At 37.9% G+C, this 22,522-nt stretch overlaps 4 protein-coding genes and 1 pseudogene across 4 annotated transcripts; all 5 read right to left on the reverse strand.

Moving 5' to 3' along the window:
• Nucleotides 1-515: 515 nt before the first annotated feature.
• LOC125474388 lies at nt 516-3,572 on the reverse strand (annotated as a pseudogene).
• Nucleotides 3,573-7,915: 4,343 nt separating this feature from the next.
• Nucleotides 7,916-10,580, reverse strand: LOC125474389. Its single transcript, XM_048577973.1, has 7 exons — nt 10,221-10,580; nt 9,792-9,886; nt 9,560-9,677; nt 9,318-9,436; nt 8,912-9,098; nt 8,662-8,805; nt 7,916-8,465 (listed from the first exon to the last, which is right to left on the reverse strand). Exons 1-7 carry the CDS (start codon nt 10,494-10,496, stop codon nt 8,175-8,177), a joined length of 1,230 nt encoding a protein of 409 aa, XP_048433930.1. The 5' UTR covers nt 10,497-10,580; the 3' UTR covers nt 7,916-8,174.
• Nucleotides 10,581-11,772: 1,192 nt separating this feature from the next.
• LOC125474217 (F-box/LRR-repeat protein At3g48880-like) lies at nt 11,773-12,234 on the reverse strand. The gene has a single exon (XM_048577651.1). The coding sequence runs from the start codon at nt 12,232-12,234 to the stop codon at nt 11,773-11,775; it is 462 nt and encodes a 153-aa protein (XP_048433608.1).
• Nucleotides 12,235-12,937: 703 nt separating this feature from the next.
• On the reverse strand, nt 12,938-15,009 carry LOC125474113 (cell division topological specificity factor homolog, chloroplastic-like). The gene is made up of 2 exons (XM_048577550.1): nt 14,806-15,009; nt 12,938-13,659 (listed from the first exon to the last, which is right to left on the reverse strand). The coding sequence occupies exons 1-2, from the start codon at nt 14,899-14,901 to the stop codon at nt 13,063-13,065; spliced, it is 693 nt and encodes a 230-aa protein (XP_048433507.1). The 5' UTR covers nt 14,902-15,009; the 3' UTR covers nt 12,938-13,062.
• A 494-nt stretch (nt 15,010-15,503) lies between these two features.
• LOC125474114 (F-box/LRR-repeat protein At3g48880-like) lies at nt 15,504-19,733 on the reverse strand. The gene is made up of 2 exons (XM_048577551.1): nt 18,979-19,733; nt 15,504-16,352 (listed from the first exon to the last, which is right to left on the reverse strand). The coding sequence occupies exons 1-2, from the start codon at nt 19,359-19,361 to the stop codon at nt 15,845-15,847; spliced, it is 891 nt and encodes a 296-aa protein (XP_048433508.1). The 5' UTR covers nt 19,362-19,733; the 3' UTR covers nt 15,504-15,844.
• Between the last annotated feature and the right edge of the window lie 2,789 nt (nt 19,734-22,522).

The raw sequence follows: 22,522 nt of genomic DNA on the forward strand, positions 1-22,522 counted from the left end.
GAAGTTGTGCTAAATTTTATGAGTTGGGAAATAAGCAATTCCGGATTAGATAAATAAATAATTGATTCAAATTATTGAGTGTTTCAGTTCTTTATGTAAGTTGTTCAACGTTGGAACTGTTATTTGGACGCAAAAACTAATTTATGACGTGTTTACTAACTCGAAATTAAAACACATTTTCGATGTATTTTCGCAGTCAAAGTACAAACAATACCCCGAATGGCAAAAGAGTTGTCCTGCTTCAACTTCTTTTGGTCGCTTTTGAGCCGCTCATATAACAGCCCACATAAGCAGGTACCAAAAAGTATGAACATCTCAAATGAGCAATTAAGCAGAAGCAAGATGGACATATAATAGCCAGGTAGCTTTGCTTTGTTCCAGTAAAAAAAAAGCCCAAAAACGTGCCGTCACCCGTTTCATGAAACGGATGTCTCGCATTTGCTATATCATTGACCGGCACACGAGCTTATACGTGAGAAATGTAACCAAAAAGAAACAACCAACATAGATGGAAATAACTGAAAAAATCCAGGTAGATTCAAAGCACATTTATACATGAGTTGTATACTTGTGTATTCGCATTTCAGCGAGAAGTAAGTCTATACGAATACGACCCTATTTCTGCATTCGAATTTACAAATAATGTTGGGCCTATGCAGCCAAGCCTATAAACCATTTACATGTGCAGCAATACATATCAAAAAGATCACACACCTTCTCTGTATCTGTTCATTTTGCATCGTGTTAGTTGGTTGGACTTGAATACTGACCTTTACTTAACGGATTTCACCAAAGCACTTTAAACAAAGATTTGCTCTTCTTTTAGCTGAAGAAGTACCGGTCTCTGGTCATTGTTTCCATATAGGGTATGCTGTGCAGCCCCAGGCGCTGGTGGTTTTAACTGTGATGCACTACTATTGGCCGTGTTGTGGCTGCTGTTTCTTGCTGCTGGAACATCATGGTTGTGTTTCCCTTCGTATGTAGTGATGACGGCTTTGGCATCAGTGGAAGCTCTCTCAACATGCTTACGGACATTGCATCCCACAAAAGTGCATTTGTAATAGCTTCTGTAAGCAAGTTAGTATTAGAAAACATGCTCACAAAAGGAAAACCATTTGGAACCAAAAACATTAGTAGTAAATTCTTCACATATTGTACATGTACGCTAAAGATGTGACGCTCTAAGATCAGAAAGTAGTCGTTTCTTAATCAATCCGAGCATAAGTAATCGTGAATTCATCCCAATCTCTAAAGATTTTTTTTCTGAATTTAACGCTATATATCATCTAATAGTTCTTGATTTCACCTCCATCCATTAAACAATATGCAAAATTCTCGGAATACTTAATTGCCCTTTTTAAATTCTGGCCAAGAAACATGCAAGCCTATTAATTCATTAATAGTGAATATTAACATGTCAGAAACAATTTAGCGAGAACAAACTACTTGGCTTTGCATATAATGCAATAAGTAAAACTGAAACATTTATATGGAAGAAGTTACCACCTTGGATGAGGATTCCCCTTGACCACCTTTTGTCCGTACTTGCGCCACCTATAACCATCATCTAAGAGATCAACTTCACTCCTAGTTTGCACAATGATTTTTGGTTCTGTGACCGTCTTATGTGGCAAAGCTACCTCAGATGCGCCAACGTCTATGTTTCTGCACTCACATACAAGGATACTTGAATATTAAAAAGAAAGAAATGTAAACAATATACTATGATTTTATGCAAAATGATAGGCTTGAAAATACCTTCTCTTTGCATTAGGTTCATCAGCATCTCCCTCTTCTCTACTTTCCCCATCGCCCAACTCTTCATTGTCATTTTCCCCCGGTAACCGTCCAGAAGCGGCTTGAGTAGATTCTTGATCCATCTCAGGTCGTGGGTACGAAGCTACATTTTCACTCGACCTATTTGAATCTCCAATCCTTCTTTGTAATCCGTTTTCAGGCTTAGGCCCGTTCAGATCACCATCTTTTGAGCGTTTACTCGGTTGGGGGACTTCATGGTTATGCTGCCCTTGTAGATAATCTCAGTTATTTCTCCATTAGGAGAACGCTCGACTTTCTTTTTGACAGGGCAATTCATATGTGTGCACTTGTAGTAGCTTCGAGGAAATTCACTGCCTTTAACCTGCTTCTGCCCATATTTCCGCCAGTTGTAGCTATCGTCGGCAGGCCTATCAGTGGATGAAGGTTGGTATTTCTTATCAGAATGAGATGCCTCTGGGGATTGCCTTGCAGAACTTTTAGATGTTGAGGGCAATGTCTGCTGCTGAGAAGCTTCATTGGGCATTAAGGATTGTTGACGTGCCTCTGGCTCTGTCGGGGATGCTACTGAAGAAGGTTGATACTCAGGTTGCATGTACACACGAGATTGGGCTAGCGCAGCTTGAGCAGTAACCTGTGCCAAGGCCTGCTGGTGTGACATTCCAAATGGACTCTGCATCAATATGAAGAACAATACATGAATACCGGATACTAATTCAAGTCAGCCACCTTCAGAAGTCATATTGTATTGTGTAGAAAGACAATGGGGAACGAAAGACCCACACGAACATAGTTCCATATCGTCTGTCACAAAAATGCATCAACAAATTAACATGTTTAACAAGGTTTGAGGAGCTTTTAACAAAAAGTATAGGATGTTAACCTCAAGTACCTTTCGTATACATAACCAAATCTAATCAGGGATTCTAACCACACTAAACAAATAAACTCGTGATTGGCGAATCGAATAATATAAACTATGCTCAACACACAGGCACAAGAAGCACCAACATACAGCTTTTGAAAATGGCATAACAAAGTTGATGTTTTGTAGAGAAATCCAACTTTCGTTGCACACAATTTTGTGAAGAAATCCATCATTTCGTGACAAAATTGGTGGAAAGAAAGCAACTTTAACCAAAACCCATCATTCTGCAATACCATATTCCAATACTCAACACAAAAGAAAGCACATTTTACTTTAACTTTGACGTAGCCGCCCAACAGTAACTAACCAAACTCTCACCAACCACCAACAAGACAGAGCAAACCCAAGAGTGACAGTAAATTTCGTAGAGATTAGATAAAATTTACCTGAGGTGAATAAAAGCCAGGTGAGTTGAGCAACCCGGAGGGGCTGAGCCCCGGAGGAACAGTAAACAATGGCGGACGAGCCACCGCCAAGCTCATCGGCCTGCTCTGCTTAAACCCGGAACCGCCCTCCCCGCTTTCGGAACCTCCGCCTGATTTTCCCAAACCATCAGCTGGGTTCTCGGTAAAAAAGCTCATCCCCCTTGTGGAACCCATCGGCGAGCCCATAGCTCCGGCGAGGAGCTGAGAGAAGGACCTGAAATCCGACTCAGGGTAGGTGTCGAAGAAGTTCGAGACCAGAGTCATCGGGCCCGGGCTCGCCCCAGATCCGCCGCTGAAAAGGGCCTCCGCGGACGGCCGCGGGGGGAGTGTTATCACTGGTCTTTGCGTCGGCGGCAGCGGCGGTGCTGAAACTGTGACTCTGTCAGAGTCTTGGGTTTTGGAGGCCATTGATAAGTATATCAAGCAATCAAGCAAGCAGCTTTTTCCTCTGTTTTTCTCCCTCTAAAATCCTCTGTTTCTCTCTCTCTAAAACTCTCTGTTTTTCTGTGTTGTTTTTGCTGCAGGTGGTGGTGTTTGCTTGGTTTTGTGCTCTGCTCTCAGAAATCGATTGGGTTTTTTTGGTGGTTTCGTGCTGTCTCGAACTTCAAGTGGAAAGTCCACGGAGCAGAAAATGGACAATGACAATTATTATTGGTTTTTATATTTAATTTTTAACTCTGTTTAATTAGTTTAATTAATTAATTTTTATATATTTTCTGGAGATTTTATGGTTTAGTTATGTCCAAATGGCAAGTATGCTCCAAAGTGAAAATTTGAGACCGATGGAAGTTTGGGACTTCAATCTTTTATTGCCCTACGAGACCGGCAAGTAGGGTCAAGACAACCCACAACACAACGAAAACATTAGGGGTCGTTTTATGTTGTTTTCAAAATTACCGGCATCTAAGGGCTTGTTTAAAGTTGCAAGGGAACATTTTTATCATCGATAGTTTTGAAGTTAAGTCTTACTACTAGAGTGTATTATGTTTGGAGGGAATGAAACAACTGTAGATTCAAGAACTCATGTCAACTCGCTACATGATTCTCAACAATTAAGTCCATCATTAGACTTTGATTGAATTCTTTGAAAATCGCCCATTTCACATCTACTGACTCTACTTTATGGGAATGGAATATAACTATGAATAGTTATTGCTTATTTTTGCTGCTTTGATGCAGCGTTGTTAGCTTTGTTGTCTGTTTTTCTTATAGCTGCAGCTCTTTGTTGCGTGTTTGTATTTTCAGCTACTCTTTGTTGTTTGTACTCTCCTTTTCTCATCAATATATTTTATTTATTAAAAAAATGACTAAAAGTTGTTTTTTTGTGATAATATTTTTTGGATTAATTTTTAGTAAAAATGTAAATAAATTCTGGAAAGTACTTGAAATGCTTTTGGAAGCTAAAAACATTTTTTTTTATAAACACTTTCAGTCATATTAAAAACGTGGCATCCCACATTGCCCAGGGGAGTGATCCTTAAATGTATATTCTCATCCCTACCTAGCACGAGGCCTTTTAGGAGCTCACTGGCTTTGGGTTCCATGGGAATTCCGAAGTTAAGCGAGTAGCGCGCGAGAGCATTCCCAGGATGGGTGACCTATCGGGAAGTTCTCGTGTGAGTTCCCAGAAACAAAACCGTGAGGGCATGGTCGGGGCCCAAAGCGGACAATATCGTGCTACGGTGGTGGAGCGGGGCCGGGATGTGACAATTTGGTATTAGAGCCTAACCCTGACCGTGGTGTGCCGACGAGGACATCGGGGCCCTGAGGGGGGTGGATTGTGACATCCCACATCACCCAGGAGAGTGATCCTTAAATGTATATTTCCATCCCTACCTAGCACGAGGCATTTTAAGAGCTCACTGGCTTCGGGTTCCATGGGAATTCCGAAGTTAAGCGAGTAGCGCGCGAGAGCATTCCTAGGATAGGTGACCTATCGAGAAGTTCTCGTGTGAGTTCTCAGAAACAAAACCGTGAGGGGGTGGTCGGGGCCCAAAGCGAACAATATCAAGCTACAGTGGTGGAGCGGGCTTGAGAAGTGGTCCCCTCCGGGCCGGGATGTGAGAAAAAACACCCCAGACTAGCTACTATCTAGGTGAATGTAATGGTACCACATTGCTTAAACACTTCTAAAACTTCACTCTATTGCAAAATACTTGTAATTCAACTTATTAAAAGTATTTACTTTTGTATTTGAGTTATGACTAAAGAAAAAAAAAAAAAAAACCTCCATTTTACCGCTTCTAACTATAATTAAGGTAAAATTTACATGTACCGAAAAAGAAATGAAAACTTAAAATACCGATACAATAATATACATTTGATGAGAGATTTCCAATATGTCTGAAATAAAAAGTGATAGACTATATGTTATTATATAAGTATAACGCAAATATGGAAATACATTGCATGTAACACAAAGCTTTGCGAAAATGCAGCAACAGAGGGACCCACGACAGATAAAGCCCACTCTGATTAGGTTATCATCATCAATTGTGATGGGACCCAGTGCTTCTGATTAAATATCTGATGAAGAGAAGATATCCCCAACTTTAATTTTCTTAGATTGTCCTCAATTTAATTATTCTTTTTCCCAACCAAAAAATTAATTTATTATTCTTATATTTAAAATTTTATATTTATCATTTATCACCTTCTTTAATTTTCTTTTATTTTGTGTGAGGCCACAATCATTTTATATTATCAGCCGATGCAAGCAACCGCCAATGAGCTCTGACTTTTCGACATCTAAATTTAAAATATTAAAAAGAAAAATAGTAAAAGTGCTACACGTTACGCATTCAGTTTCAACAATATATATATTTTTCATGTATAATAGACAATTTTTTTTTTTTGAGAAAATTAAAATTAATTTCGTCGTTACAACTAAATTTTCATGTATAATTGTCAAAACTTTTTTATGTATAATTGTAAAAACAACTAATTTAGTTGTAACAACGAAATTAATTTTAATTTTCTCAAAAAAAAAAAAGTTTTGACAATTATACAATTTTGATCAAAACATGCAGAAAAGAACATTCTAGCAGTCGCATTGATGAAAATTCGAAAATCGACATTAATATTTGTTAACAATTTTGATAAAAAATAATAATATTGTGTTTAGCTATAAAACTACGTGTGGATGGTTAAATTTGTTGACGTACGCAAGGTTTGCACTTTGCACATGTTTTGAAATTTGAGAAAAAGGTCAATTTATAAACAGCTGGATTCGCTTGCTTCGTACGCTTTACAAATCCACACCACGAGTATCGTGTATGGAAATTAGTTCTCATTTAATTGACCAAAAAAAAATAAATTAGTTCTCATTGGAAGGATTTTGTGTGGAATTTACTAACTTATAGGATATTTGGCTGGTTAGGTTAGTTAGAGCGGAAATGTGTCATCTTATACGTTTGAGTATGATATTTTTTTGATTATTTGAACGAGTTAAGAGTAGAATATCGTTGAAGTAGTGAAAAATAAAACAACATTCAATCTTGGAGATGAACTTTCACATACCTCGGATGCCATGCCAGTAGTATTGCCGTAATCCTCTTTGACCTTCTACCCTGCTTAATTCGGTTTCTTGATTTTTCTTTGATTTATTAAATTCAGTAGCTAATAAAAGAAAGTGTTAGAGGTGAAAATAAGAGTTACGAAATTAAAAACAACGTGACAATGCATATTGAGTTTTGAGTGAAAATCCATTTCATGTGCAAGTTCATGTATGACGTGTGTGTGACTTGAGTCAGAGGAAACCCAGAAAGTTTAAAGTATGCCAACTGTAGACACCGCCATACCAATAGAAGCAGAAAGGTGGGACTTGGAGTAGTTGCATTAAACTTTGGTGGGGATCTTGGATTTTCATATTTTGGTAGTTGGGGGCAGCAACAGCAAAGGGACACATCATATCTCAAGATTTTCAACCAAGTTGTGCTCCTCAAATTAAGATCTTCTCTGGATTTTTGTGTTCGGAATTAGATGATTCAGAGATTTAGACCATTCATTTCAAATCTTATGGCTCTTATTACCCAATTTTATTGGTTCACACATATAAAATGAAAGATCCGGATTTTTCTCTTGAACGGTCCAAATCTCCGTATGTCCTGGCTCTAAAAAGAGTAATCTTAATTCGTGCTCCTCATGTTGTTACATCATATGAGCGAATGGATTACAACATGGCCCCATCACAAGCTGCAAATTGTCAACTTGTATTTAATTTTTGTGAAGAAATGTTTATTTCTGGTTGCACAAAATCAAATTTGTTTAGCCACAAATTTCACTTTTCTTTCCCTTTTTAACAAAAATATATAACGACGTGTATAGTACTTAACTCCTCTCAAAAGCAGGAGTTCTTACTCGGAAATGGAGAGAGATCCGGATCCCTTCTTCCTAATTCATCAAATTAGAAAATTTGTGTCGTTGAAGTTTTGATCCAACGGCTATAAACAAGGACTCACTTTAAAAGTTATAATAACTTCAGCTGTTAGATTAAATTTTAACAACACGAATTCTCTGATTTGATGGATTAGAAGGAAAGGATCGTGAGAGGATCCCTTTCCCTTGGAAATGGGAGTTCCTGCTTTCCATATAACAATAGTTTGACACGCAGATAGAGATTTTGCTTTTTGTGATTTTGACGGGATGTTTATGTATGTATGTTAAGCTCTGATTTACTGGAAGGAGGAACAACTTTTTGCATGGAAGAAGCTGAGCAGTGTCACGACAATATAAGCTACTGTAATTTTCAATTAGGAATTGATATCTTGAGAAAGATTCATAAGAGGAGCAGAAAATTTCACCTTTCTTCTAAAAAAATTTACCTTTTAATGGCAAAATACGTACAAAAACAATATACACTTCTCTTACAACAATGGACGGTATGGACCTTACATTTCCTAGTCTCAAGTCTTCAACTAGTTCCAAGGCTTCAAGCAAATACAAATTGGCTCATCAAATGGGGTTCTACAGAACGGTGCAAAACCGTGGATGGAAGATCCATTTGCCCTTTCAAAAAGCATGCCTCTACAATGGAGATGGAGATATCACATTCTTGTCTCGTAGAAGTAAGTTGTGGAGACGGCCTGACCTTCAACATCGTATGTACGAACCAGTCTCTGTCTCTTGGCAGGACCCTCGAGCCAACAGAACTCCAAATGGAACGACAATGATTCTGCAACATTGTTTCCTACATCACATGGGCATCCCATGTACATGCCTCCGGGCAATAGAGTCATCTGGTAACCTCCGTTGAAAGTAATCAAGTTGTCCGACTTGATTCCTGTCCAAGGCACATTAGTGGTAACATCACCCGCAGCGGAGGTGGAAGTGATGCCCTGACATAATTTATGAATGATGGGAAATGAAATGTAAGAAAAGACAGACACGTAGCAAATTATAAACCAAAAATAATAGGTATCCTTATGTTTTTTGAGTAATGAGTTCTTTGATTATCTGCAATTTTATCAATGAAGCATTTTGATTTTACGTTCCACGCTCTTTCAAGAGGGATTTAATTGGAGTGGAAGATACCTGAATCACTTGGCCCTTATCATCCATCTCAAGTGTTGCTACCGTATCAGCTTCAGCCGTTGTTGATCCATAAACACCGCTTCGTTTTGTTACAGAGTGACCTTTCCACGTACCAAGAAATGGCACAATCCTGTCTGTGTTTTCCTGATACCATTAAAAGGAAACTTAATTTTATAAATCACAGCCAAAAACAAAAATGTAACTATAAAAACCCAAATTTCAGTGCTACTAGCTTTCTTGTGAAAATTACCACGTTATTGTCGAGGGCAGGAGGAAGAACTGCCCCATCTCCTCTTTCCTCCAGGAAGATGACAATCATTTCGATAATGCCTTTTGGGTCCATGATGTGGAAAGCTCTTACTCGCATATCTTTCTCTAGTGAATGCAGACAACTTTCGCATACAATTGCAGGATGACGGGAAGGAAGCTTTAGATTTCTACACAATGAACAATATTGAAAAGACAAATAGATATAAGGTTAGTAAAACAATTTCAGTTAGAAATGTGACGGAGATCAATATATATTATGAAATAAAAGAAACACTCGACACACCAATGGACGAGAAACATGTTTTTACACAAATTACTATAGTCTCATTGTTTATAGTTTCATAAGGGAATCATAAAGAACATCATTTGAGGGAGGAACCACTCACTTTGGTGATTCTTCACCGGTGTCATCTTCCCCAAGAACCCCTAGTCTTAACACAGTTTCTAACATCCCAGCCGTCTGGTACCTTAGTGAAAAAGCTTTCTCATTGGGAAAGAAGCCAATCTGCAGACTAATCACAATGGATGTTCAACAGAAAACAATTCATCACAAACTAATCTCTAAGCTATATCTTCACTGGCAGTAACCGAGTAGCAATCCTATCCCCAGTTACTCGGAAAACTTCACCTGTTGATACTTGTCCACGGTAAACATGTTGGTTTCTTTAATTTTGTATTCTGCCCACTCCACCTCATCATCTAATTCAGAAAACGAAGTGCTTGATGGAGCTTGCTTAATATACAATCTGCAAAGCATGATATCATCAAATCATCAGAACAAATTAATAATGCTCACTGCCATTCATTACACAGAATTAATTTTGTCCAATCTTAAAACTTTTCGCCCATCCGAAACTTACGTTTGAATGAGACTGATGAGTTCATCTTCCCCATAAGAGCTAGCTGCAAGCTTTGTATTCACTTTATGCAACAGATTCCCAACAGTATCAAATTGCTACAAAACCACTCAAACTAATAAATAATCAGAACTAATCAATCATGAGGACCCATCTGATTCCTCTTAAATGAACATAATTTATATGTTTGGCTGCCCAGAAAATGCAGGAACAAAAATTCAATCTTTCACTAACTAATCCCAGAAACCAAATTAAGGACCAAGACCAACCAACCCAACAAAATTACATGCATTTTGCTCAGAAGTTTTAAAAATATTGCAGCCTTGATAAACAAAATATAAAACAAAAGACCATTTTGATTTCCCATCTTTTGCTTCGTTTTCTCAGCAACCAAACACATTACAAATTTTGGAGAGCAAACTAGATACTTACAAAGAAGGAACCTTGCCAATTGCCCACGTTGAGCTTAACAAAGCGGCGAAGATTGTCGATGCTCATGGCTTCCTCGCTGGGCTTTCGAGCTTCGTCTTGAACTGAGGTGGAGGACGACGAGTTGGAAGCTCGGATTACGGGGCTCCGGATTGTAGAAATGGGGCAAGAAAAGGGGTTTGGGGTGTGAAGGTTGGTGGGTAGGAGTTGGATTTTGTTGAGGCTCGGTGGGTTGGGAATGGGAGGGAGTGAAAGGGAGTAGCAGTAAGTGGAAGCCATGAAAGCAAGGGCAGGAGGATTCCGAGGAAGAAGAGCTCAGAGCAGAGTACAAGTAGCTGCTCTGTTTTATCATCTTATCTGAAAAAGGGCTTTTAGGATATTTGAAAGAGTCCAACCTCAAAAGCCCACTTTTGACAACCACCAAAAATCCTTCAAACGCCCATGCTTGTTTTTTACTTGAAACTATTTGACTAAAGCCTTCTTCGAATCGCAATATGTAACGAGTTGACATGATAATAACACGTTAGTTAAACGGTTGTGTTAATTTTTAATTGCGAAACACAACAAAGATATATTTGTAAGATATGGTTTTATTTGATATTTCGGAAGCCTATTATTGCTTAGGAGAAACAAGTAAATGAATCAAATACAACATGAATGACATGAGAAGTAAATATGCGAATGAGTTTGAATTGATTTATTTCAGAACGAAAAGTTAATGAATCAGGCTTTAGTTGAGTATTGTATCAAAAATTCATTTATAAAGCATATTTTGCTCAGTTTCCTTACAACACATAACAATCCAAACAAGATACTAATCGACTCGAACAAACATTGATTTTATGGGGGTAAGATTTGAGGAGAAAAAGTCGATGAACTTGAATCAAAAAATAAACGAACGAACAAAAACGCGGACCAGACCTAGCTAAATAGTGGCCGAACTTCTTGAACTTAGATCTCATCAATCTTATTCTCTTGCCGGAGCCTGCCTTGATTGATGTCCTAGGCTCGTAGCCAGCGACGGAAAATATACTAATTAAAGAGAAAGGGAGTTGACCTCATCTTGTTTCCAAAGCCCTTCCTCATATTTATACCACTTGATAATCCCCATATCCACCCTAATCCCTTGGCACATGATGCATTGATCTAATTGCGTGCAGGTTATAAATGTTAGCAGCCGAGAAGCCATGTTAAGAGTAAACGGATCAAGTTTGTCAAGAATTTTTTCGTAGTAACGAGGCGTAGGTGCATCAATTACAAGGCAATGCGATATGTTGAGAACCTGCAGGTGGCGTAAGCCTCCCAATAGAACGAGTAAGGCCTCCTTTCTCATCTTCGTGCACTGGAGGCTTAAGACGCTGAGATTTGGAAGAGATGAAACTAGGGTTGAAGCGAATAGTCTAGTACACTCACCCTGAATGATCTTTAGTTCCCTTAAATTCTTGCAGTTTTTTAGAAATCTCCTTCATGAGGTATTGAGGATCTTCTAGGGCAGGAATCGTGAGCGATTCAAAGTCTTTTCAGCAGCCGAGGGCCTTGCACATTCCTGTCTTGGTTATTCTGTTCCATCTGGCAAAACCAATCGTCTCAGCTTAGGGCATCTTTCAGCTGCATAAATTAAGAGATGGTCGGGGACATATAAATTGCGATTAAACAATAAGCTCGTTATGTTTCCCATACTGAAACCCAATGAAACCTTCAAAACACGACTCAGTGTCAAATCGGACCTGCTTGTAACATAAACATAAGGTTTATATTGGCTTGGGATGAAATCTATTTTCATCCTTAACAAATCAAGTGTAGTAAAAACTCGAGAGGAGTAGTCAAGAATAACCAAACGCCATGTGCTACAAACGGCACTGCAACGAACATAAGCAATGGCTGAAGTTAAATCTGAGATTCTGCCGAGACGCTTAAAAATCTCACTCAATATGTCAGGTTCCATGTCTCCCCATCTTCGAAAATCAACATCTTCCATTGCTGTTTCTCTTTTCCTTTTTCTGGCCACCACCTCCATTGTAATTTCGTTGTTTCTTATGTTTAAGCAATCAGAGAGGCTTCAGGAGGTTGATCTCTTCTAATTATATACAAACTGAATTTAGAAACCCTAGTCCCACAAGGGCTAGGAAGGAAGTTACTTCGGTTCCCTTGTGTTATTAGATTTCCCTTCTTTTATGAGGATTCCTTCTTACACAAGAATAGTTTCTTACGAATCGTATTCATTGGAATCTAAGTCTTTATGTATGCTTTCTGAACATTATAATATCTCTTTTTGCCGAATTTTTTTAAACAAACAAGGTTTCAGTCTAACAATTAGATTGATTAGGGACCAGATCAAAATGACCCTAAAATAAAAAAACCTTAATCGTATTCATGTGGTGGAGTCTGTTAATAATCATAATCGAATCATTCTCTCATTTTTCTGTCAAGTATAAGGTACAAGTGTCATTTCATTTTCATTGTCTATAATTTATTACTACTCTTTACTTATTTATTTTTTACATTCAATTCAAGATAGCGAATTTGATACCAAATTAGGTTGTTCATTGTGTGGCTTAGCCGAACTCTCCCTTCCCTTAATGTAAAATATATTGTTGTACTAAAAAAGAATATTCAAGATGCATGGCATGGAATCATCTCCAATTATCCTCCTTATTTTAGGTTTAACAATTGAATGATACTTGGCTACCCAAAAGGTGATAGTAGTTCTTATTCAAAAGTGTTCGTTGCTGATTCATAGTAATTCATGTTTATAATCAGAACCATTCATATTATAAATTAATCTATAAAAATACTATAAAAAATTATATAAATTAATCTATAAAAATACTACAAAAAGATTAATCTATTGCATGCCCCCTTCTCTGTCTTTCCCTCTCTCCTCAATCTGTTGCATGCCCCCTGTATCCATGTCTTCGTCGTTTGGTATGCCCTCAACATCATCCTCGTCCTGATATTCGGGCTTCACACGCCGAACGGGGATTGTAACAGAGTACACGGTGCCTAGGTCCTGATCCTCCGAGACACTAAGCTGGACTTTATCCTGCGAGTCTATTTCCACAAAATCGGATAGAGCTCCGACAATGTTGCTCACAATCTTCTGTTTCGCCTCATCGGTTACCGTGCATCGATCAGAGAAGAGAATCATCTGCAACCGCTGCTTTGCAATCTTTGCATTGGAAGTCCTTCGTGTCGGTGGTGAAGGGAGCAATATCTTCCATGCCAAATTCAAGCGCTCGAAAAAGCTCATGTTTAGAGCATTGAGGAGAAGGCCTTCTGTTTCTTGGCTTATAGGTCCCGGAAAGAGTTCACTGTTTCCTTCAATTCCAAATGATTGGTCATAGTGACACTTCGAGTTCGAGCTATAGCAAATTAGATTTGAGAAATACGTTTGATTCATCACAGGAAAACTACCTCCGCCATTGAAACCGTTATATTTTACCTGCATATATATGAGAGAGCATCAGACCTGAAATATAAACCGTTCCTTGAAGTTGAAGCCATATGACAGCAGTAGGTGTTTGAGAGGATTGTTCACAAATCTAATACAACATATTTCAGTAAAAGGGTAATGCTAGGGAGACTCAATTTGCAAACTAAATTTTGAAAACTAAAGGATATGGAAGTTGATGATTGATTTATTGTTTAAACATTGATAAACGTGCTTATTTCTATTAGTAACACATCATCTAGTTTGCAAATAGTCTCCCTAGCATTACCCTTTAGAAAAAACACGTGCATGGAAACATCACATCCTTGCAGTTGAAGCCTTATGACAACATTAGGTGTTTGGGGGGATTTTTGATCAATCTAATACAACCGAATTCATTAAACACACGAGCGTGTTTTTACCGAAAGTCCAGTAGTTCAGGTCCCGAAAGAGAAGTGCCTTGGGGCTACCAGAGTGATCAAAAGATCCCCCTTTCGAGCAAGGAATTTGGTTAGCAAGGAAGACGAAGGGATGGAAAAAGTTGAAGCAGGTTGATCAACTTGGCTACATCCTCCCCCTCTAGTATTACATATCAGAAATCAATTTATCATAAATCCAAACACCATTCATGTATTTCTTCCTCCTCAATGAGCAGATCTTTTCACTTGCACAACAAAACTAAACAAAAGAATCAGGCGCTATGCATTACTCCAAAACCTCCCGGTTTAGGTATTCTTCAAATGAAATCTGAAAAACTAGTCAAATCCAAATTTCTAAAATTTACTTGACAGCAGGGAAAATTAGTGCAAAATCTCAGCACCTACATAATGAAAGCAGTAAAAATTTTGTCCCACCATTCACCTTCCAGAAAAAAACACCTACATAGCTGCTGCCTTAATATTTCCATCCAATAATGTTTCTTTTCATATTAAAATCTCATAAATTGACATTAAAAGGATAAATAGACAGAACAACGACAAGAACACAGAAAAAGCAGAACCAGCAGCCATAGAAAATCAAATTGTAAACAAGACTTGCGAATTTCCAGCAATGTATGAGGCAACTGGAGATAAATCTAGAAACCCAATTGGATAAATGCATGAAATTTCAAATCTTTTGCAGAAAAAGAAGCAAAAATAAAAGGGGGAAAATACAAACCTTGGAGGGTTGGAGAGAGATTCCCAGAGAGTGGTGGTGCTTAAAAGGGCAAGTTCCAAAAATTGCAGAGATTCCAAAATCACCAGAAAAAGCCATTTTGCTTTTACTATCTAAATATGTATGAATTCTCCGGAAATATATCAACTGGGTTTTTGGTTCTCTCAGAGCTTCAGCTGAAGTGTGGCGTTATGTACTTGGGTAGGTTTTAACGGTCTTAACGGAAGAAAGAGGGAAACTAGCAAAGGGTATTAATGTAATTGTGTAACTAAACTGAGGACACTTCGAAAAGGAAAAAAAAAATCCTAGATAATTCCCTGTTTCATAAGATTACCCTTTGCTTGTTCTTCAAATCTACTAACTTTTCAAGGACATGCAATGCATGTAAATTTGTCGACAAGGAAATTGGATGTTGCGCCAAGAAAATTAGAAAATCTATATTTGTGCGTTGGTCAAATATAAGGAGCGTACAAAGAAGGGGAGGGGAAGTGATGACACGATGGGGTTTTGTTGTTTATGAGAGGAAATAGAGTATTGTTTCATATTGAAATGTTAAGACACTTTGCAGTAAACGAAGTTTGGTTAATCTTGTTGTTGTTAACTAGTTTAAGATGAAATCTTAACTTTCTTCAGTTGAGATGGTGCAATTGTGTTTGTTGTGCTAGTACTCGTATATGGACAGTTTCAGAATAAGTGTGCATGGGACTATATCCTTAAATGGTGATTGTAGAGTTCAAACAAAAATTGAGGAAGTGAAAATTAGAGTATTCTAACGAACAAATGAAAAAAAATTTAAATCTATTTTATTAAAAGAAAAAATAAAGAAACGAAAATGCTAAGACAACTATAAATTAAGGATTACATTTTGACTAATCTTAATTTCTAATAAGCAAGAAATACGACTCAAATCCTAACCTAACAAGAAAACTCAAATAATTAATAAACCTGAAAATACTATTATTTTCCATAAATTAATATTCAAAAGAAACAATCCATCTCATTTAAATTGAAACCTCAACATTATTAGTTTCATAGTAACTATTCATCTATTCAAAGCAAGGGAGTCCACCTCATCTTCATGCCACCTGTCCTCCTTGTCCCTTTGGTAACAAACTCGGCAAACGATACAACGATCGGATTGCATGCATGTTATAAAACTCTGCAACCGAGAAGCCTTGTCAAGAATTATCCAATTAATTTTTATCCAGAAGCAATGTGAAATATTGAGAACTTGTAGCTGTTTTAGGTCATCCAATACAGTGTGTAAATCACTACTCGTGAACTTTGTGCACCGGAGGCTTAAAACCTTCAGTTTCGGAAGATATGCAACTAGGGTTGAAGCAAAGCCATGATGACAAGTACCCATAAGTTTAAGTTCACTGAAGTTTTTACAGTTGCTGGAAATCTGCTCCAACAGGTACGGGAAATTTGTATTATTGGGAGATATTGTCAGCGACACGAGGTCTTTCCAGCAGCGAAAGGACTCGTATATTCCAGTGTCGCTTATTGCGAAGCAACTTGGAAGAACCAGTCGTTTTAACTTTAGGCATCTACATGAGATTGGTTCAGGAAAACAATTAGTCAGCAAGACATTCACCTTGTCAATACACAGTTATAGAGTTTGTTCAAATTATCTTCTAAGTTTATAGACGATCCACTAAAATAATCAAAAATCAAATTCTTATTGTTGAAATAATCAAAATTGAATATTGATGACATGTCAATCAAATATCAATGACATAACAATTTTTCATGTTATCTGTGTGTACTACTATTTAAGACCATTTTGGCCCAATTAAAATATGTGAAGTGTTCCTTTGTTTAAGTCCAAGAAAAATTAAATAACATGTCCATATTTTTAAAAACAATCAAACACATGTTAAAATATCATTGAACAAAACCAAAAGGTGAATACACACTAGTGAGTACACAAGATTATCATTATCTTTGTATGGCATTAGTTGGTGTTTAGAATCATTGAATTTGATAATTCATTATATTTATATCGAGTGAAGAAATGAACATGCATGTTTTGTCCAACTTGAGACTAGATTAGCCGTACTCCATGATTACTAAACTTTTGAAGTTGGCATCCATTCTTCTTCTAAACTTGAGTCATCTAATTCAATTCAATTCGAGATACTAAACAAGGTCTACATTTTTATCGTATATTTATATCTCCTATACTAGTAGGTTATGTGTTTTAAATTCCAAGGGTACATCAGATGAAGTAAGTTTGTACAAGACTCCTGGTTATACTTTCAACTGAAGCGATAACAGATATACAAGAGTATTATCACTAAACAAGTAGATGATAATTACAGCAACATTAGCTAATAATCCCATTTTTTTAAAGAAAATTTGATATTACCCCTTGAAACTATATTTTCCTCTACTAAAACCTATCTTCTTTTGTTTTCTTGAATAAAGTCCATTGACTAGCCTCCAACTAAACAAATTTTTTAATTAAGTTTGACTTTTCAAATTGTGTAATTTTCAAATGCCTAAACTACCCCTATTAATACTTGGATGAGGTTTTTGGATCAGTTACTTGTTATATCCATTTAATTAATTATATATATTTTACAAAATAATCATGCCATTCATTGTATATTCAATGTATTAACTTTCAAATTGTTATAACGTGCCAATTGAAAAATAATAATACTAATTTCATAATTTTGTGCATTACATATATAAGTTAATTTACCTACCAACACAACAATAAACCTAAAACAGCTTCGGCTAATATTCCAATCCCTAATACACAAAACAAAAGCTATATGTTCTGCACAATTCTTACCTACAAAATAGTCTAAGTTACCTATTACATCAAACCAAAATTTAAAGGGTCTAATTTACTTTCAAAATGGTCTAATTTACCTACATGATTTATGTGCATTAGATTAAAAGTTTATTTAATTGCCTACAAGCACAAACCCACAACATTCGAACATTATCTAATATCACTATTTTTTTTTTGGAATAGATAAATTAATTTAAATGTAGGTAAATTAGTATAATATTAATAAGTAGGTAAATTAATTTAAATGTAGGTAAATTAGTATAATATTTTATAAGTAGGTAAATTAATTTAAATGTAGGTAAATTAGTATAATATTTGTATGTAGGTAATTACATGATTCAAAATGCAGGTTTATTAGTATAATATTTTATAAGTAGGTAAATTAATTTGTATGTAGGTAATTATGTCACGTCCCGGCCCGGGGGGGACCACTTCTCGGGCTCGCTCCACCACCGTAGCACGATATTGTCTGCTTTGAGCCCCGACCACGCCCTCATGGTTTTGTTTCTGGGAACTCACACAAGAACTTCCCGATGGGTCACCCATCCTGGGAATGCTCTCGCGCGCTACTCGCTTAACTTCGGAGTTCCGATGGAACCCGAAGCCAGTGAGCTCCCAAAAGGCCTCGTGCTAGGTAGGGATGAGAATATACATTTAAGGATCACTCCCCTGTGCGATGTGGATGTCACAATCCACCCCCCTTAGGGGCCCGACGTCTTCGTCGGCACACTCGCGACCAGGGTTAGGCTCTGATACCAATTGTTAAGCGAGTAACGCACGAGAGCATTCCCAGGATGGGTGACCCATCAGGAAGTTCTCGTGTGAGTTCCCAGAAACAAAACTGTGAGGGTGTGGTCGGCACCCAAAGCGGACAATATCGTGTTACGGTGGTGGAGTCGGGCCTGGGAAGTGATCCGCCCCGGGTCGGGATGTAACAAATCACATAATTCAAACAATATTATTTTTTCCGTACAAGATTGTCTTTCTCTTTTAAATTTGGTAAATTAATTTATATATGTTGCTAATATTTATGATACAAGAAAGGTAAAATATCCATATGGATTTAATTGCTCATCATAATTAGGATGAGTAATAACATTTATTGACCAAATTAGGATTCTATGGCATAAGTTGTAATTGTACTGTAATAGTTGGTCATATATTTGTCTACATGGTAGGCTAGTTGAAATTTGGGTTTTATTTGAATGTTTAAATTTAGATAGGTTTTTATTTGGAAAATAGGAGTTTCAAGGGCCTATATCCAAAGAACCCTTTTTTTTATAACCATTTGTACTCTTCATTAAAACCCTAAAATCCATCTACTGACGATAAAATTGCAAATAATTAAAAAATGTGGCCAAATTACGCACCTTTTAGCAGCACAGGTGATGAAGGCATCGTCACCCAAGTAGGGACTGGAAACTAAGGTCGTCACGTTTCCTTGACCGAGACTTAATAAAGCCTTTGAAACACCACTCAGAACCGACGGAGAATCATAAACTGGCTCTATTTCCATGACTGAAAAATCAAGCGTACTCCAAAGCACAGAATTATTGCATATATACGAACGCAGCGTATTAGAAATGGCGGCACAACGAACACGAACAAGTGCTTTCGTTAATTCGGAGCTGCCGCTGGAAAAAATCTTGAACCATATGTCCGTAGGCAGGTCTTCCCATCTTCTCACGCTCATTTGGGAGTCATCATCCACTTTTTTTCGTTTTTCTGGTGGAAAGTCAGCGCCGACTTCCATAGCAGTTCTTTTTTTTTTTTTTTTTTTCCAAACAACTAGCCTTATCTTTTGTTGTGTTTTCTTTGAGCAGATATATTTTGTTGGCTTTAAGATGTCTTATATAGAGATACAAAGGAAAACCCTAGGTTTTTTCTTTTGGTGCGTGAACTACGGAGAGCCGAAGCCCAACAACTAGAAGACTCCATGCCTTGCCCCCACAAATGTTATCAAACCATGTGATATTCTTCTTTAAAAAGGAATCAACGGGTGATTTCGTCACGTCAGTTCATCATTCTGCTAGCCAAGAAGAGCATTTCAACCTCCCTGGCTATCATCATGTGATTCACGCCAGAAATCAAACTCAAGATGTGCCAAGTGAAATATGGGTTGGAATTCGTCCCCAAACCACTAAGGCACCATGTGGTGGTTTATCAAACCATGTGATCTTATAAGCAAGAATGTGATCTCATTTTTGCTAGTAACAACTCCCTTTCTGTAAGAAATGTGTTCTTCAGTGAAATGTAATCTAAGTACGAACTGCTGGCATGAGTCAACCACATAATTTAGGAATGTAATCCTCTAATTGATTTCTTGTATAACTGGGATTCTTATTTTCTATTATGTGGGATATTGTACAACTATATACTTACCTCCTAGGGAGAAGAATAATATACACAATTCAAACCCTAAACACTTTATCTTTATCTTGGCATCAGAACAGGTTCCGACATGTCTCTTCCCAAAACTAACCCTAAAATCACTCAACACCGTACAATCCACAACCAAGGGTGCATTAAGAACAAACCCTGGTGTTTGAAAAAATCTGGAACCCACAAACCTAACCCCTGTGGCTTTGGAAACAATAAAGCTGCAAACAAAATCAACCAACACAAATCAGTCCATGCAATGGCTGAAGAAAAGAAAAGCGGTGACATAATTCCCATACAAACCAAGTCTATACAAAGTAGGTCTACAAACACGATTTCAATGGTTGCCGTTGTTGAAGACTCGCGTGCAATGTCTGCTGTTGTAGCAGGCCAAACAGGGCCCAAGACAGTTTTCCCAGTCCACGGTCCAGAGGGAAAAGCAGCTGTTGCACCGAGAGAAGACACGGGTCCAATGCAATCTTTAATCATACGTATTTCAGTAATTATGGTTATGACGATTCAAGTAAAGTTGGCATTGCATTCATAGCATCCATTAAACGAGATTCTAGCTGGATAATTGACTCCGGAGTTACGGATCATATGACATATAATAAATTCCTCTTTCATCACTTAACCGTGCCACTCAAGGAGAATGTTATCACAGCAAATGGTGAAATTACTCAAATTACAGGAGCGAGTTCCATCACACTTACTCCCTCTCTATCTTTGCATAACACTCTTCTTGTTTCTTCATTGTCGAATCATTTACTTTTTGTTGGTCAAGTAAGTTACAGAACAATTAGATTGTGTTGTACTCATGTTTCCCACTTTTTGCCTATTACAGGATATCTAGACACAGGCGATCATTGGACGTGGTACTAAAAGGAGAAGGATATATTATGTGGATGATGTGGTATTGGGCCGAGTCAACCAAGTGAGCAGTGGTCACAATAACAAGATCAAGCAAATTTGGTTATGGCATCGTCAACTAGGACATGCATCTTTCAGTTATTTAAGAAAATTACTTTCGTTTTTATTTAATGGCGTTTCATACTCTGATTTTCAATGCACTGATTGCATTCTTGCAAAAAGTCATCGTACTTCTTACCATTTGAGTTTCAATAAAAGATCAATGCCTTTTGAGTTAATTCACTTCGATGTATGGGGTCCTTCACCAATAGCGATGCGCCATGGTATTCGGTGGTTTGTTATTTTTGTAGATGATTGCACCAGAATGGCTTGGCTCTATACCATTAAACAAAAGAGTGACGTTGGGCAAATTTTCCAACAGTTTTATCGTATGATTGGAAATCGGTTTTCTTTTCCTATCAAAGTCCTTAGATCCGATAATGGTGGAGAACATCTTAATTCTGAATTATCACAATTTTTCGCGGAGCACAACATACTTCATGAGACTACTTGTCCTCAAACTCCTCAACAAAATGGTGTCGCAAAACGTAAGAACAAACATATCTTGGAAACTAGACGTGCTCTTCCAATCGAGGCTCATGCTACTCATGCCTATTGGGCGGATGCAGTTACGTATTCCGTTTATCTCCTTAATCGAGTGCCTTCTCGAGTTCACAAGTTCCAAACTCCCATGGAAGTCTTGACGGATTATGTCACTCTACCATTTTCTCTCCAATTATCACCCAGCATATTTGGATGTGTGGCTTATGTGCATCTTCACAAGAATCAACGAAGTAAATTTGGATCCGTGTGTTGTTCGTTATGTATTTCTGGGATTTAATAGCTAACAAAAGGGATACCAATGTTACCATCCACCTACTGAGCATTTCTATGTCACCATGGACGTCACGTTTTCCGAAACCAAGATGTTTTTCATCACTGATCAAACCCACTCTACTCTTCAGGGGGAGTTGAATAGTACAGACGAAGACTATAGTTGGTTTGATGTCCCACATGAACGGGACAGTTGGCATGGTCCCAACAGTGCAAGCGAGACCGAGATTGAAGATGTGGGTGTTGTGAACAGCCTACTTGACCGTGCCTTAAGGTATCGTTTGGTATGCAGACGGGACGGGACGTAACGGAATGAGACGGGACGGGATGGGAAAGGACGGGATGGAACAGAGCGGGAGCAAAGATGCCCTCGGATGGAAACAATGAGGAAGAAGAAGGAGACGAAGAGGTTATAATTTTGTGTTCCACGGATGTGGAACGAGTCGTTCCAGGGGGGTGAGGTGGAACGAAAATTCACCCAAAACTCTTCCCGTGGAACAGCTCGTTCCACCCGTTTTAGGCGCACCAAATGTGGGACGGAATGCCTTGTCCCACTCTGTTCCGTCCCGTCCCACGTACCAAACGGTACCTAAGGTATCGTTTGGTACACAGACGGGACAGAACGAAATGCAGGTTCCATAAATGTTTGGTACGCGCAAGACGGAACGGGACGATTGTTTTGTTCTGCGTTTGGTAAGTGCATGATGGAACGGAACCAAAAGATTAAATGACTAACTTACCCATGTTCCGTCTGTAGTTTGGTACAATGTTTATATGTGAGACGGGACGGGA

The sequence above is a fragment of a genome, unplaced genomic scaffold (assembly GCF_019419815.1).
Source record: "Pyrus x bretschneideri cultivar Hongxiangsu unplaced genomic scaffold, Pyrus_bretschneideri_v1 Contig12, whole genome shotgun sequence".
NCBI lineage: Eukaryota > Viridiplantae > Streptophyta > Magnoliopsida > Rosales > Rosaceae > Pyrus > Pyrus x bretschneideri.

Excerpts from the sequence above, each read along its gene's own strand:
- LOC125474389 (XM_048577973.1), bottom strand. The coding sequence starts at position 10,496 with ATGGCTTCCACTTACTGCTACTCCCTTTCACTCCCTCCCATTCCCAAC. Across the intron at positions 9,437-9,559 it reads CCGTGGACAAGTATCAACAG|ATTGGCTTCTTTCCCAATGA; the intron begins GTGAAGTTTTCC and ends ATTAGTCTGCAG. Across the intron at positions 9,099-9,317 it reads ACCGGTGAAGAATCACCAAA|AAATCTAAAGCTTCCTTCCC; the intron begins GTGAGTGGTTCC and ends TTCATTGTGTAG.
- LOC125474217 (XM_048577651.1), bottom strand. The coding sequence starts at position 12,234 with ATGGAGGTGGTGGCCAGAAAAAGGAAAAGAGAAACAGCAATGGAAGAT.
- LOC125474113 (XM_048577550.1), bottom strand. The coding sequence starts at position 14,901 with ATGGCTTTTTCTGGTGATTTTGGAATCTCTGCAATTTTTGGAACTTGC. Across the intron at positions 13,660-14,805 it reads TCTCTCTCCAACCCTCCAAG|GTAAAATATAACGGTTTCAA; the intron begins GTTTGTATTTTC and ends ATATATATGCAG.
- LOC125474114 (XM_048577551.1), bottom strand. The coding sequence starts at position 19,361 with ATGGAAGTCGGCGCTGACTTTCCACCAGAAAAACGAAAAAAAGTGGAT. Across the intron at positions 16,353-18,978 it reads ATCACCTGTGCTGCTAAAAG|ATGCCTAAAGTTAAAACGAC; the intron begins GTGCGTAATTTG and ends AATCTCATGTAG.